Source organism: Panthera uncia (genome assembly GCF_023721935.1).
Source record: "Panthera uncia isolate 11264 chromosome A3 unlocalized genomic scaffold, Puncia_PCG_1.0 HiC_scaffold_11, whole genome shotgun sequence".
NCBI lineage: Eukaryota > Metazoa > Chordata > Mammalia > Carnivora > Felidae > Panthera > Panthera uncia.
In genome coordinates, this window is record NW_026057578.1 from 26,721,547 (window position 1) to 26,737,082 (window position 15,536).

Sequence of the window (15,536 nt, forward strand, 5' to 3'; positions counted from 1 at the left end):
GAGGAAGGATAGTACTTTTAATAAATCGTTACTGCAAAAATTGAATATCCACAGTAAAAAAGGAATCCATCTCAAACTAAACTTCAAAACTTAGACAAAAATGAATACAGAATGGATTTGGCAATCATTCAGATGGAGAGGAGGATACTCTAGTGGAAGTCATAAGCTATTGGTCTGAAATAAGTGGAATCTTCATGTAGCATTCTGCTACCATTGGTGTATATGTATGATGCTGCATATAGACAGAGGAGAAGTAATTGGCCTCATCTAGGGTTAAAGAGAACAACTTCCTTTGGGAGTTGTTTCTTTCCATCAGACTCTATACTTCCTCAGGATTATAACTCATTTCACAAGGCCTCAGTTTCCTTTAAAAGTTTCTAGAACAGAGCATGATTTTGTCATGCACACTCAGTGGTGCAAGTTAATGGTTTGGTGTTCTGGATGGTGTCCCCATTTATGGTTCATCACCCACAATAGGCAAGTAAAGGTGACTATTTAGAGTCCTAGCTGGGCAAAGTGCTCTGGATTCCTCAGGACACAGAGCTTCCTCTCTGCCAGAAGCCATGAACCTCCTGATGCTGGCCTTCATTATATGTGGGTTTCTAAATCTGGTGACCAAAGGTAATGGAACCCTACAACATAGGCACAATGGAACAAGGATGTTGTTGACCTTGGGCTTTCAGGTGTCTTGAGGGGAAAAGAGGGTCTGCAGGAAAAGCCTTGGGCCAATAAAGAACCACAAAAATGGTCTCATTATGGCAGCTCAATGTCCCTACTCTCTAAGACTCTGTTGGAGGCACCTATCATGTTAGGGTATCTTCTTTTTTTTTTTTTTAATCTTCTTGGCCATGATGTATTTTTTTCTATTGTTTTTTTTTAACGTTCACTCACTTTTGAGAGAGCACAAGCAGGGGTGAGGCAAAGAGAGAGAGAGAGAGGAAGACACAGAATCTAAAGCAGGCTCCAGGCTCTGAGCTGTCAGCACAGAGCCCAACGTGGGGCTCAAACTCACGAACAGTGAGATCATAACCTGAGCCGAAGTTGTACGCTTAACCTACTGAGCCACCTAGGCACCTCATGTTGGGGTATCTTCTGAGACATTTCTCTAAAGGCATGAATTTCCTCAATCTTCTGAGCAGCTCTTGCTAGCTCTCTCTATAACTAACCAGTGTTAACCAGTGAAATAGTAGGCTTCTCATATTAGATCAATATGAATGGGCTTATTCCTGCTTTTTAGTAATGCTACTTTTGAGAATTATCCACTTTTATTGAAAAGCAATACTTGCAATTGATGGAAAGTATCAGGCACTTGATAGGTTTATATGAGTTTAAGTACTCTCTTATGCTAGAGTAATATTTCTGCAATCTTTCTTTCAGAATCCCTCAATCTTACCAATTTCTTGTATATCCTAGCAGATATAGATAGATAGATAGATAGATAGACCGATCTTAGATTTTTTTTTCTTTTTTAGATCTTAGATTTTTAAAAACCCAGTGTAAATGAACCATGTGGATTCTTCTGCAAGGTACAACTACTATGTCTTAAAAATTTCTTATCAATATAGAAACTTACTTTATTGTTATTAATGGATGCACAAGACTTAAAGAAGGTGGGTGAATTTCTGATTATGAACTATTTGCTGACATTTTGAAAAGTTTTGAAATAGTAAAGAACTAAAAATAAAGTTTTGTTTTGTTGCTCTCCCTCAGATTTCTTGGATACTGTGTGAATAAAAATGTGTAGCCTACTTTTAAATTTTCTATTATAATGTAAGTATTTTCCCATGTATTAAATATTTTCCAACAACTGAATTTTCAATAATTGCACAAAATTTCATTGAATGGATGCTCTGCAAATCATTTATCCAATCTGATAATTGGACATTTACGTCCTTATTTTTGCTAATAAGTATATTTACGTTATATTTACAAATTAGTTCTATATAACCATTCTCAGCCATAAATCAAAAATTTTAAATGAAGGATAATAAAGATGTAATTGTTTCTACTTCATTCAGTATGGAGAAATCAAACTTCATATATATTTATTGTGCATTTTAATTTGTCTACAAATTGTGTGGTTCTGCCTGTTTTTCCTTTTTATTTGGGGGGGTAGCTTTTATTCCGGTTGATTTATAGATCTTCCCTTATAGGTTCCGTTTTGAAATTTAACTACTTAATGTATTTGAGTTTATTTTTGTATTTTCAAGTAAGAGAGCATCTGATGATTTTGTGAAGTAACTTTTTACTAAGCCAAGTTGTCCATCAATGTCAATGGCTATATTTAACTTGGTGCCATCTGATTCTGCATCTGGTTATGTTTTAGGCAGAATTCACACACGGGAAAATGTTTTGGCGAATGGCTTATGTGCCCAAAATGATACCATTGTTATTCATATTCTTTAGTTTTATGATTTTGAGATATTGGTGGTGGAGGTCACAAGTTTTAACAACATAATTCCGGACTGAGGACCTTTGGGGAAAAAAAACCAAAACTGCTGTCATTCTAAACAAAAATACATTCAATGAGAGATTATTCCCAATTGCCATCATTGCGTTGCTTAAGCCACATTCTTGGAGTTGTCTTTGGTATTTTTATCTGTGACATCTGTATCTATCAGGGAGTCCACTGGCAAATTGTGTCCAGAGCCAACCAATCTCACCACCTCCACTGCTACCACTCTGGGTCAAGTCACTACCATCTCTCACCTCCTATTGCCGTAGCTTCCTCACAGGTATCTGTCCTTCTACACCTGCCTCCTGCAGTCATCTCACAAGATAGCAGATGGCATAATCTACTCCCAAGAAAAGTCAGATTATGTACCTCTTCTGCTCAAAACTCTGCAATGGCCCCCTCTTTACTCAGAATAACCAAGGTCCCAACAACGGCTCACCTGCTGTCTGTGATCTGTCCCTTATGAACTCTCTCACCTCATCTTCTACTCTTCTAGTCTTTGCTCCCTTCACTAGAGCCCCACTGGCTTCATTGCTCTTCCTCAGACATGCCTGGCTTGCTCAACCCACAGAGTTCTGTCTGTTTCCTCTGCTTAGATGTACTTGACCCAGACTCTGGTGTGGCTAATTCCTTTACCTCCTCCAAGTCATTATTTAATTGTCACCTTCTTTCAAACCCTATGCTAACTTCTGTTTAAACAACTGTCAGGGGGTGTCTGGATGGCTCCGTTGGTTAAGCGTCCGACTTTGGCTCAGGTCATGATCTCACGGTTCGTGGGTTCAAGCCGTGCCTCGGGCTCCGTGCTGACAGCTCAGAGCCTGGAGCCTGCTTCTGGCCTCCCCTGCTCACGCTCTGTCTCTGTCTCTCTCTCTCTCTCAAAAATAAATAAAACATAAAAAAAAAGAAACTGCTAGTCTGCCCCCATGACACCCCAAATAGATTCTGCTGAAATCTATTCTCTCTTACTTCTGCAAACCACTATCACCTTCTCACATATAAGGTAATGTATTTGTTTTTCATCGTCTGTCTTCCCCTGCCAGAAAGTAAGCTCTATGTGATTTTTTGTCTGCTTAGTTCACAAATGTACTATACGGACCTAGAATAAAATCTGTATCATAGTTAGGGGCTCACACTTTCTTGAATGAGGGGCATTCAAGAATGGATATCCTAGAGGAAAAGAAAAATTGAGAAACAATCTTTGTAGAAACAAGGAATGAAGAAGTGATGTCAAAGTTTGTCTCGGAAGAAAAAAGTGGAATGTCTACACTTAAAACTTACAGAAAATTCTAACATGAGCAAAGCAAATCGGAGCCAGTAAAAAAAATAAGAGAATGAATCATCGGAGAAGAGGAATAAACTTCTTGGCCCAGGGGAGGCAACAGGAGACAAATTACTGTTATCTCTATATATGTAAACCCATGAAAGGTGCTTTTCATACATAATCAAATTAAATCCAGAAAAGGTTGTTTTGAGAACGGCTTCCCTTTTTTAATACATACCGGGCTTTCTCCAACATAGAATCTTTGCTCTAGCTGCTTCCTCTGCCTAGGATACACTAACCTTTATACATTGCAGGCAATTTGCTGAGAAATACGGTCATATTTACTTGCCTGAAAAATGATCGTAAAATGGAGCAGGCTAGCTTCACTTTATATTCAGATCCTCATCCCTCAAATTATCACATTGCTTAGAAATCCTACCATATTTCTTTTGTGAGCTCATCCTTCCTCTTTCCCAGACAGCTCTTTTGTACTGACCTTTCTTTCTCTTTAATTCTCCTGCTCTATTTCTCTACATGACTCTCCCTCCCAGCTTATGACTTTATCCCACACTTCAAGATTTAAAAAATTCAAATAGTCACAAGAAAAGATGCTCAACATCACCAGTCATCAGGGAAATGCAAATCAAAACCACAATGAGATATCACCTTACACCTGTCAGAATGGCTAAAATAAAAAGGCGAGAAGTAAGAATGTTGGTGAGGATGTGAGAAAAAGAACCCTTGTGCACGCCTGGTGGGAATGCAAATTGGCACAGACACTGTGGAAAACAATATGGATTTCCTCAAAAAAATTAAAAATTAAAACTAGACTGCCATGGGGTGCCTGGGTGGCTCACTTGGTTGGGCGTCCCACTCTTGATTTCAGCTCAGATCATGATCCCAGGGTAATAGGGTCAAGTCCTGTGTTGGGCTCCACGTTGAGTGTGGAGTCTGCTTAAGATTCTCTCTCCCTCTGCCCCACTCTTTGCGCTCTCTCTCTCTCTCTCTCTCTAAAATAAAATTTAAAAAAATAGAAACACCATATGATCTAATAATTCTACTACTGGACATTTACCCAAAGAAAATGAAAACACTAATTTGAAATATATGTGCATTCCTATGTTTATTGCAACATTATTTCCAATAGTCAAGATAGGGAAGCAACCCAAGTATGCATCAATAGACAAATGGATAAGGATAAGACAAAATATTATGCAGCCCTAAAAAAGTATAAGATTGTGCCATTTACAGCCAATATAGGTGGACTGAGAGAGTATTTTGCTAAGTGAAGTAAGTCACACTGAGAAAGACAAGTACTATATTACTCCACTCATATGTGAAATCTAAAAAACCGATTAAACAAATAAAACAAAAAAATAAAAAAATTAAACATTCAAATAGAACTTTTTCTTTTTACCACAGTCAACATTCCTACCAGTATGTCTTTGCACCCATCTTCTCTTTCCCTCTTGACATAGCTGAGGACATGTGCCTTCTCTGCCTCAATCTGTCGAATGTGATTTTGATCCTTGCCAACCATGAAGAACTATGCCTTTCTTTTGTCTCATTTCCCTATTCTGCATTAATCTCTCCCTTTCTACTGGTTTCTTCTTAAGCGTCTTCAAACATGCTCTGTCATTTCCCTGAAAAATGCTCCCTTGGTTCCATATTGTCCTCCAAGAACCTCTCCATTTCTCCGCTCTTCCTCACATGGAACTTAAGAGTTTTGTCTCCAGGTTCTACTTCGACTTCTCTCATTCACCTTTCACCAACTTCACTTTTCTTTCTTTTTTTTTTTCCTTCTCACTCTGAAACCACTCCTCTCATGGGTATCAGTGACAATCATGTTAAACACAATGGACACTTCTGCCCATATCTTACTCAACTTCTCCTCAATATTTGCCTACAAATGTCCACTCACTGTTTTAAGAAACACTTTCCTCTCTTGCATAACCTAGTTACACTGATACAACTTTATTTGTATCCTTTTGGCATTTACCATTTTTCATGAATACTAGCCTGATCTGCACCTTGCCGTTCTCCCCAAAGCATGGTTGATTGTGTACGAAATGCCCCTGTACAGAGCAATCCAGAAAGGACAGAAAATTATGAGCTCACTCTGGGATCATCTATCAAATATTGGCTGGCCAGGTGGCAGATAAATACTCCAGCTCCTTTCATTCTCAAGGAGAATTCTGAGGCACTGGCTGCCACAGTTTCCCACAGGATTATGCTCTAGTCAATCACACTGGTAACTAACTCTATAACTCACCTCTTCTTGGCTTTCTTACTTTCCTAACTACTGTATTTCCAAACTGATTCCAGATGGAGGAGAATGCCTCTCGGTTCACTTGTTAGACTCAAATTTCCCCCCAAGGTCTGCTTTTGGAGAAACGAATCTAATTCTCTAGTGTCTCATTCTCTTGTTTTGTTCCAACTTACCTGGTTGTTCCTTCTGGGTCTTTTTCTCCTATTTGAGCTCTTAATATTGACACTCACCAGAATTTAATCTTGGTCCCCTTTTTATCTCACGTTATTCCAGCTCACTATACTTTATCCATTACTGTAGTCTGAAATATCCATAAGCAACGATTCCAAAATTTACACCTAGAGTCCGAACTTGCCTACTGAGATCCTACAGGTGTTTCCACCGCCTTTTTTGACATTCTAGGTGTATGTTACATGCCCTGAAGTGAATACTTGAGCCTGCCTTTTCTCTTCCTTCCAAAGCTTGTTGTTTCCTCAGTTTACCATTCTGCGAATGGCAAGTACCACTAACCTCCCCTATCTCAACAGAAATGCAGGAATGCACTTTGATTTCTCCATCTTCCTCTGATCTCATATCCAAACAACCCATGTCTTAAATCGACCCTCTTTTTCCCACAGTTCTTGAAGCCCCAATTCCAGTCACCATTATATCATACCTAGCCAAAGCTTCTAACACACCTTCCTGATTCTGTTCTTTCTTTTCCCTAATCTAATTTCCACATAAAATCCAAACTAATCATCTAAAGCATAAAATAAATTAGTTCACACTGTGAACTAATGTGGTCTTGAAACCAAAATGCTTAACAATGGTGTAACATGACTGGGTGATGGCATTGGCCACTTGAAGTTCACTTCATCTTAGGCTCCTTGTCACGTTACACTTCAGACTCATCAGCCTCCTCCAAACACATGATGCAGTTTCTCAGCAGTGGGACTGAGCATTTGCTGATCCTTTCTCTGCTTTCTGTGTACTTGGCTGGCTCCTTCCATCCTTCTTGCCTTGGCTTAAATATTAGCTGTACATAGGTGTCCCTCTCTACCTCTCTTTCTTCCTCCTCTTCCTCCTCCTCTTTCCTTCTTCTGCTTTCCTTCTTTCTCTCTCTCCCCACCCAGCCCCCGTTTCCTTGATGGCATATGACACAATATTTAACATACAGTTTCATTTTTTGGTCTCCCAATGGCTTGTAGCATTTATCATATTGCTCTAGATGGGTAATGGTTGTCAAGTTTTTCAATTAATGCTTATCATATTGGTGCTAGAGTTAAAAACTTATCCTACTCATTTATTCCCTGCAGCTGGCTGGGAAGTCAAAAGATGTTGGAAGGATAACATCGGGCACTGCAGAAAACGATGTTTTCATGTTGAAAGGTACAAGCTGCTTTGTATGAACAAGCTAACGTGCTGCATTCCCATAAAAGAAGACGACGGATACACTAAAACGCCACCACGTCCTGTACCCTTTGAAGAACGGATAACTGTTAATACGAATGAATGGGATTTATTTTCTAATTCCCCCATATCTTGGTTTGATGATGAGGTAACAGTTAACCCAACTATACCTGGAAACCTAAGAGAAAATTCTTCCACAGCTCCGGCACATTCTCTTGAGACCACTGAAGGTACAACTAATTAACATTTCTTCTGGGTATGGGACACTAGAGATATGCACTGGGAATAATATGTAGGGACCCAATCTTGCTGATGTTATTTCACCAGGGACAATTCTATTGGGGACTGGATGGCATGCAGACGGACAGAATGCTACTGCCTAGACAAGTACCAAGAGTTACCCTACAGTTGGAAATGTGTAAAGGGAAGTGCATAGAAGACACAGGGGTTCTCTTTATTGGGCTGAAATTCCTTATCTGTCTTCCTCTGATGTATTAAAATATATTGGTCTCAGTGAACATTTTGTGTGTCTGTGTATTTTTCCATAAAAAAAAAAAAAAAAAAGACCACAGTTTGGAGCTGCCTTTATGGTTGAGACAAGGATTTTGATTTTAGTAATTCCTGAACCACTCCTATCATATACGGAGGAACCTGTGAAGGCACATAAAAAGTTCCAGACAAGTCCTCCCTTTCCCATATTCCCCCCATCCCCACTTTATTGCAAGTTATGAATTTAAGTCCTTATCTGTATCATAAGGTCAAACTTTGTTTAAGGCTTCAACCAGAAACTAACCCAGTTATAGTCAGAAACCACCTCATTCTGCACAAATACTGTGTTAACTAGACAGCGATGAAACTGTGACTTGCCTTGAGAGCAGCATATGAAATTAAAAGCTGCATCACAAATTCGACTCACCTTTCCAATGTTCTTTCCAGTCAAAAGTCCAACTTCCCACAATGGTGACCTCACAGCATGCCTCTCCAGATCTTTATCTTGTCCGTGAATGCCTGTTGTGTGTAGGGTTTCTATGCTTTGTGTGCCTGTATGCATGTTGAGTGATGGTTTGTATGGTGACTGATGAGTCAGCAAGTTTACTCTTTGATATCACAAAGAAGCAATTATTAACTCTAAACTTGATTGATTATTAATGTGTTGGGCTAAGTCTGGGATGCTACTGGGGCGCCTGGGTGGCTCAGTTGGTTGAGCAGCCGACTTCGGCTCAGGTCACGATCTCGCAGTCCGTGAGTTCGAGCTCCGCATCGGGCTCTGTGCTGGCAGCTCGGAGCCTGGAGCCTGTTTCGGATTCTGTGTCTCCCTCTCTCTGACCCTCGCCAGTTCATGCTCTGTCTCTCTCTGTCTCAAAAATAAATAAACGTTAAACAAAAAAAATTTTAATCTGGGATGCTACTGAAAGCCACAGTCTCGGGTGCCTAAATGTCTCAGAATCAAGAAGGTTTTTTCCTCTAATTCTTTTGTCTAAGTCAAGTTTTGTCTAAGTCAAGTTGCCAGTGACTGTGACTGCAGTTTGGATATTGGCCATCAGATCACTGACCTTTCAATAGACCTCTATTCCAGTAGATCTTAGACACCCTGTTAGGCTGACAAGCCATCCTAGCTTGTCTAGGACTGAGGGTTGTCCCAGAACTTGAGAGTTAGAGTGCTAACATCAAGAAAGTCTTTAGCAAACTAGAACAAATTGATCACCTTCTCTCTAAATTGCTCTTCTCTATTTCTTTGCATAGTGGACGCTTCATCACATGGGTCCTGTGTGGACTCTTCCCAGAGGCATCTTTTCACTATGAAGGCCTCCCTAAACCACCAGTCTGCCTCAGCCTAGACTACTTTTTTTTTTTTTTTTCATATCTTTGCTTCAAATGTCAACTCCTTAGAAACAATCCTTGGCCATGAGACCACTCCTCACTACTCTATATTATTTTCTTCTTCTTATGCTCTTTGAAATTATTTTGTATGTTTAAACAAATTGTTTTTATTTTTCTATTTTATTTATTTATTTGAGAGAGAGAGAGAGAGAGCGAGAGAGAGAGAGCAGGGGAGGGGCATAGAGAGAATCTGAATTCAGAATCTGAAGCAGGCTCCAGGCTCCAAGCTGTCAGCATGGAGCCCTATGCAGGACTCGAACCCACGGACCGTGAGATCATGACCTGAACTGAAGTCAGATGCTTAACTGACCGAGCCACCCAGGCACCCCTATTTTGTATATTTCTTCAGTCTCCTACTGAATTATTGAGTTATTTACTAATTTATGGCCCGTCATCAACACCATAGTGTCCATATAGTCCTAACACCTTGATCTTGTTCATGGCCATGTCCTGACCTACTAGACCAGTGCCTTGCACATGGTGGATGCTCAATAAAACCTTGAGAACACGTGGTTCATGCAGCCATCTCAATAAATATGAGAAGGTCACACAATATAAATCAGTAGTCTTCAAAGTGGGACACCAGCTACAAAAAGGATTTCCAAGGTGTGCACACTGAGAATTTAAGGAAATAGATTTTTAGACCCTTGATTTCTGAATGTCTTAGCATGATCAGAGAATTCTTAACAGACTTTTCTTTTCTACCTCCACTTTCTCAGTTTCTCTTCTCCCACTCTGAAAAGAAAACTTAACCTCTCACCCATCCTTTATCTGACAATCATGGATTGCCCAGAGTGGACAAATCTCCAAGTGTCAAACCAGTGGATAATTGAAATGTTTGTGCTAGTGTTCACAAGATGAGTAATCATAGACTTTGGGTAACAGATCTTTTGGAAATCCAAGTGACTCAAATTTTGTTTATCAAAGCAATGATAGCAGGAAGAATCAAGCTAATGGTGGATAGAGCTTTGAAATTAAGCTTTTTTGAAGCTTAATAATAGCTTACTAAAGAATTTTTGGCATATAACTTGTAAGGAGTTAAAAAAAGCTGTGTGATCTACTATCTGTGTATTATCTATCTATCTATCTATCTATCTATCTATCTATCATCTATCATCTACCTGATGCCTAATCTTCCAACTTTTACATCTACCTATTGATACAAATAAGTTCTTTCAGTGTCTACATTTTTCAAAATAAAAACTGGGGAAAAAAGTTGATGCTGACTTTCACCTCGTTCCAGTAAAAAGTAGTATTTATCTAAACTAGTAGAAAGAGGGGATGGGATTCCTGGGTGGCTCAGTCGGTTAAGCGGCCGACTTTGGCTCAGGTCATGATCTCATAGCCCATGAGTTTGAGCCCCACATTGGGCTCTGTGCTGACAGCTCAGAGCCTGGAGCCTGCTTCGGATTCTGTGTCTCCCTCTCTCTCTGCCTTTCCCCTGCTAATACTCTGTCTCTCTCTGTCTCAAAAATAAGTAAAAACAAAACAAAACAAAAACATTAAAAAAAATTTTTTTTTAAAGAAAGAGGGGCGCCTGGGTGGCTCAGTTGGTTGGGCGGCCGACTTGGGCTCAAGTCATGATCTCACAGTTTGTGAGTTCGAGCCCCATGTCAGCTCTGTGCTGACAGCTCAGAGCCTGGAGCCTACTTCAGATTCTGTGTCTCCCTATCTCTCTACTCCCCTGCTCATGCTCTGTGTCTCTCTGTCTCTCAATAATAAATAAACGTTAAAAAAATTAAAAAATAAAATTAGTAGAAAGATAGCACAATCTATTTACTAACAAGACACATTTACAGTAAAACAAAAAAGTTATTTTTGGTTGATAATTATTTGTCATGTTTGACAATACATTTATGCATCTTTAATCAATTTTGTTCCAAATATTGCAATGATGGCTCCATCTTGAATATGTTGTTAAACATTTAGAGCTTTCTGTTCATGGAGATTTTACAATAAATCACAATATATATCCATCTTTTGTTACAGGCAAATATGATAGAACGATCAATAATAGACTTTTAAACATAAAAATATATTACATTAAGATTTAATTTTGTGGGGAGGGTGGAATAAAAACTTAAACTGGTGGAATAAAAATTTAAAGAGAAAAAAACGATGTAATGTTTCTAATTGCTTTTCTAAAAAGCTTTTCATATTTATTAAATGAATAACTGCCATTATTATCTATTCAGATTGAATTGAAAAACTAAATTATAATTTTTACATGTCAATTTTTATAATACACCAGTAATCATATCTTTTTATTATATACATTTATGATGAAATATTTTATTTTTCCGTTTTAAATAGTGTTAGGAAAACCACACCCTCAAAATTCAAAAAAGTTTGAAGACCACTCCTAAAACGTGATATAAGGCTTCAAACGTTACCTGACACAGACCACACCAATCATTCCGTTTTTCCACAATTCCTAGATATTACATTTTCATGAATATATGCTTTCTCCATCATTCAGCATGATAATCTTCATATTCTTTTTATCTTTGTCCTTAAGGATCCCCTGTAGCTCAATAACCCATCACTTCACTACGTGGGAACTGACCACCAAATTGCTGCTACCTTTATATATATATTTGCATTTGGTTTCTTTTTGTAGTTCCTAGCTCCAGTCTGAAATTCCCCATCTCTTGGGGCGCCTGGGTGGCTCAGTCGGTTAAGTGCCCAACTTGGGCTCAGGTCATGATCTTACCATTCATGGGTTCGAGCCCTGCATCAGGCTCTGTGCTGACAGCTCAGAGCCTGGTGCCTGCTTTGGATTCTGTGTCTCCCTCTCTCTCTGCCCCACCCCTGCTCACACTCCATCTCTCTCTGTGTGTCAAAAATAAATAAACATTAAAAAAAATTTTTTTAATGAAATTCCCCATCTCTTGAGCTATACTGCCCATGTTACATATATGATTTGATATGTTAGACATATATTTCCTCCATTCTCTGGGTTTCTTTTTCATTTTATTGATCGTGTCTTTTACAATATAACAGTTTTTAGTTTTGATGAAGTTCCATTTATCTTTTTTGCTTTTGGTGTCATGTCTAAGAAATTATTGCCTAACTTAAGGTCATGAGGATTTACACCTGTGTTTTCTTCTAAAGGTTTTATGGTTTTAGCTCCTACATTTACCTAATTGATCCATTTTAATTTACTTTTTTGTAGGATGTCTATTAGGTCCATTCAGTCTAAAGCATGGTTCAATTCCAAATTTTTTAAACTGATTTTCTCTCTCAATGACCTATCCATTGCTGAAAATGGGGTACTGAAGTGCCCTGTTGTCATAATCTTGTCTATTTCTCCCTTCTGACATGTTAATATTTGCTTAATACATTTAGGTCCTCCAACGTTGGTTGTATATATATTTATAATTATTATATCTTCTTGATGTACTGACACCTTTACCATTATATAATGACCTTCTATGTCTCTTACTACCAGTTTTGGCCAACAGCCTATGCCCCCATTTTCTTTTGGTTTCCACTTGCATGAAATGTCTTCTTCCATCCCTTCACTGTGAGCATACATGTGTTCTTAAAGCTGAAGTGGGTGTCTGGGAGGCAGCATACAGTTGGGTCTGGTTTTTTATAAACCTCTAGCTATTTTGTGCCTTTTGATTGGGTAATTAAAACCATTTATCTTTAGAGTGATCATTGATATGCAAGAACTTACTACTGCCATCTTACTGATTGCTTTCTGGTTGTCTTGTATTTCCATTGCTCCTTTTTTCCCCTCTGTTTCTAACTACTTTTGTAAGTTGCTGATTTGCCCTGGTGGTGTGGTCTGTTCTCCCCCTTCTCCCTCCTTTTTTTTTTATCCTTTATGAACCTACTTTAGATGTTTGCTTGGTGGTTTTCTTGAGGCTTCCATAAAACCTCTCATAGATAAAACAGTCCATTTTATGATGGTAGGAACTTAATCTGCATTCACCTATAAAGTCTCCTCCCTTTTTCTCCTCCCCTTTTATATTTTTGATGTCACAATGTACCTTTCATGCTGTGAATTCATTAGCAAATTATAGTAACTATAGTTATTTTTAACACTCTTTTTCTTTAACCTTTATACTTAAGTGGTTCATATACCACCCTATTATAAAATTAAGAGTTTTCTATATCTGACTAACATTTTCCAGCTTTAGCAGTGGGCTGAGTACTGTCATATGTTGTCGTGTTGCTGGATTAGCATCTTTTCATTTCAGTTTGGAGAACTCCTATCAGCAGCACTTCTTGCAAGGCAGGTCTGGTGGTGAAGAACTTCCTCACCTTTTGTTTGTCTGGGGAAGTCTTTATTTCCACCTCATATCTGAAGGACAATTTTGCCAGATATTCTTGGCAGGCGATTTTAAACCTTTCATCACTTCGCGTATGTCACTCCACTGTCCCCTTAGGGATTCTGCTGAGAAATCTGCTGACAGCCTAATGGGGTTTCCTTTGTAGGTTACACTCTTCACTTACTGGATGCCTTTTGGGATTTTCTTTGTATCTTTGATTTTGAATAGTTTTATTATATTATGTTTTGGAGGTCTTTTGGCCTTGAGATAATAGGGCAATCTATTTATTAGCTTTGTGAATTTGGATGTCTAAGTCTTTCCCCAGGTTGGGCAGTTTTCAACTACTATTTCTTTAAATAAGATTTCTGTCCCCTTCTCCCTCTCTTCTCTCTCTAGATTCCCGATTATTCCAACATTTCCCCTTTGATTCAGTCCCACAGAATGTGTAAGCCTTCTTCACTTTATTCTTTTTTCTTTGTTCTCTTCTGTGTTCAAAATTCCTATCCCCTAAGTCACTTATAATATCTTCCACCTGCTCTCTTCTCAAAAAGATGTTCTCTGTTATATTCTTCACTTAATTCATTGAATTCTTTAGCTCCAGAATTTCTATTTGGGTCTTTTTTAGGGTCTACCTCTTTGACAAAGAGTTCATCTTGTTCCTGTATTTTTTTCCCCTGAGATCATTGAACTGTCTTACTAAGTTTTCTTTAGCTCATTAAGTGTCTTCAAAACAGCTATTTTGAATTCTTTATCAACTCAATTGCAGTATTCTCTAACTTTGGACTCAGCTGTTGGAGAATTATGGATATCTTATGGTGATGGCCTATTTGATTCTTCACGTTCCTACATTTTTGCACCGTTGCTTTCACATGTGAAGCAGCAGAAACCCCCTTAAATCTCTACTGGTTGTCTTCCCATGTGGGATTCCTCCTTGGTGTCAGTTTACCTGGTGTTTCCTAGGTTGTGTACGGGTAGACCAGCACCACTCTTCTTGTTCCATCTTGTGACAGGATTTTTAAGCTTTTATTGTTTTCTCTTGTTATAACTCACCAGTGTAGCTGCTGGAAACCTCCCTTTAGATTCCAGAAGGTGGCACTGCTGCTCCAGTTTGTGGCTTCTCCTTGCCCAAAGACCTGGGTAGGAACTGCTGTGGCTCCCATGAGCCACACAAAGATCTGGCTGTGGGGGGTCGGAAGGGGGGTTGTGGGCTTAGCACTGGGTGCACACGGGTGCAGGCGGACCAGGAGAGTCTCCAGTGGGATACTCCCAGAGGTTTGTAGGCAGACTTCCTAGCAGAAGCTGCTTTCTCTATAGCGTTTTAATATTCTTATCTGCTTTCTTCCGTGTTTCTCCCCCCAACCTCACCTCCGGCATGGGGTTCTTTTCTTAGTACTCTGGGTTCTTCTGAAGAGAAACAAGTTTCTCCAGCCACAACCCATACAACTAGGGTAACTGGGCACTAACTCACTGCTTTCCACCCAACGCCCCCAACGCTGGACAGCTTAGCCCTGTGCAGTATCACCCTAGGTGATTCTGGTAAAATTCCCCTCCACTGTGTCCAAACTGATATCCTTCCCACTCTGCTGCTGTGCTAAGCCCAGGCAGTTGTTTTGTGGTTTTTTGTTTGTTTGTTTTGTAATGCAAGTGCCTGAGTTAAGCTTTGATTGCTGAGGCATCCACTTCAAAGAGGCAGCCAATTCAACAAAGGCTATCTCTAATAAACACATTGCCAGCCACAGAGCTAGAAAAAGAGCCACCCCCCCTTCAATGAGTTTCCTTTATTTCAGAGATTTTGGTTGAATTTGAAAACTAACCAGTTGGGACACTAGTTTTTTCTCTCCCCATGCTTTAAATTCCTGCTCTTATGTTTTAAATTCACCTAGTTAGACCATAATATCCTAGGCTCCAATAAATGCAGAACCCCAGAACCCTGTGTGCACTCTCTTTCTATCCAAGACTTTGCTATGCAGCCTCAGGTGTGCTATGTAATTTCCATGCTCT

At 39.2% G+C, this 15,536-nt stretch overlaps 1 protein-coding gene across 1 annotated transcript; it reads left to right on the forward strand.

Annotated features, from left to right (window-relative positions):
- The first annotated feature begins 563 nt into the window (after nt 1-563).
- DEFB125 (defensin beta 125) lies at nt 564-14,815 on the forward strand. Its single transcript, XM_049649815.1, has 3 exons — nt 564-621; nt 7,281-7,522; nt 14,615-14,815. The coding sequence occupies exons 1-3, from the start codon at nt 564-566 to the stop codon at nt 14,813-14,815; spliced, it is 501 nt and encodes a 166-aa protein (XP_049505772.1).
- Nucleotides 14,816-15,536: the final 721 nt, after the last annotated feature.

Excerpts from the sequence above, each read along its gene's own strand:
- DEFB125 (XM_049649815.1), top strand. The coding sequence starts at position 564 with ATGAACCTCCTGATGCTGGCCTTCATTATATGTGGGTTTCTAAATCTG. Across the intron at positions 622-7,280 it reads TCTAAATCTGGTGACCAAAG|CTGGCTGGGAAGTCAAAAGA; the intron begins GTAATGGAACCC and ends TATTCCCTGCAG. Across the intron at positions 7,523-14,614 it reads TATCTTGGTTTGATGATGAG|ATTCCAGAAGGTGGCACTGC; the intron begins GTAACAGTTAAC and ends ACCTCCCTTTAG.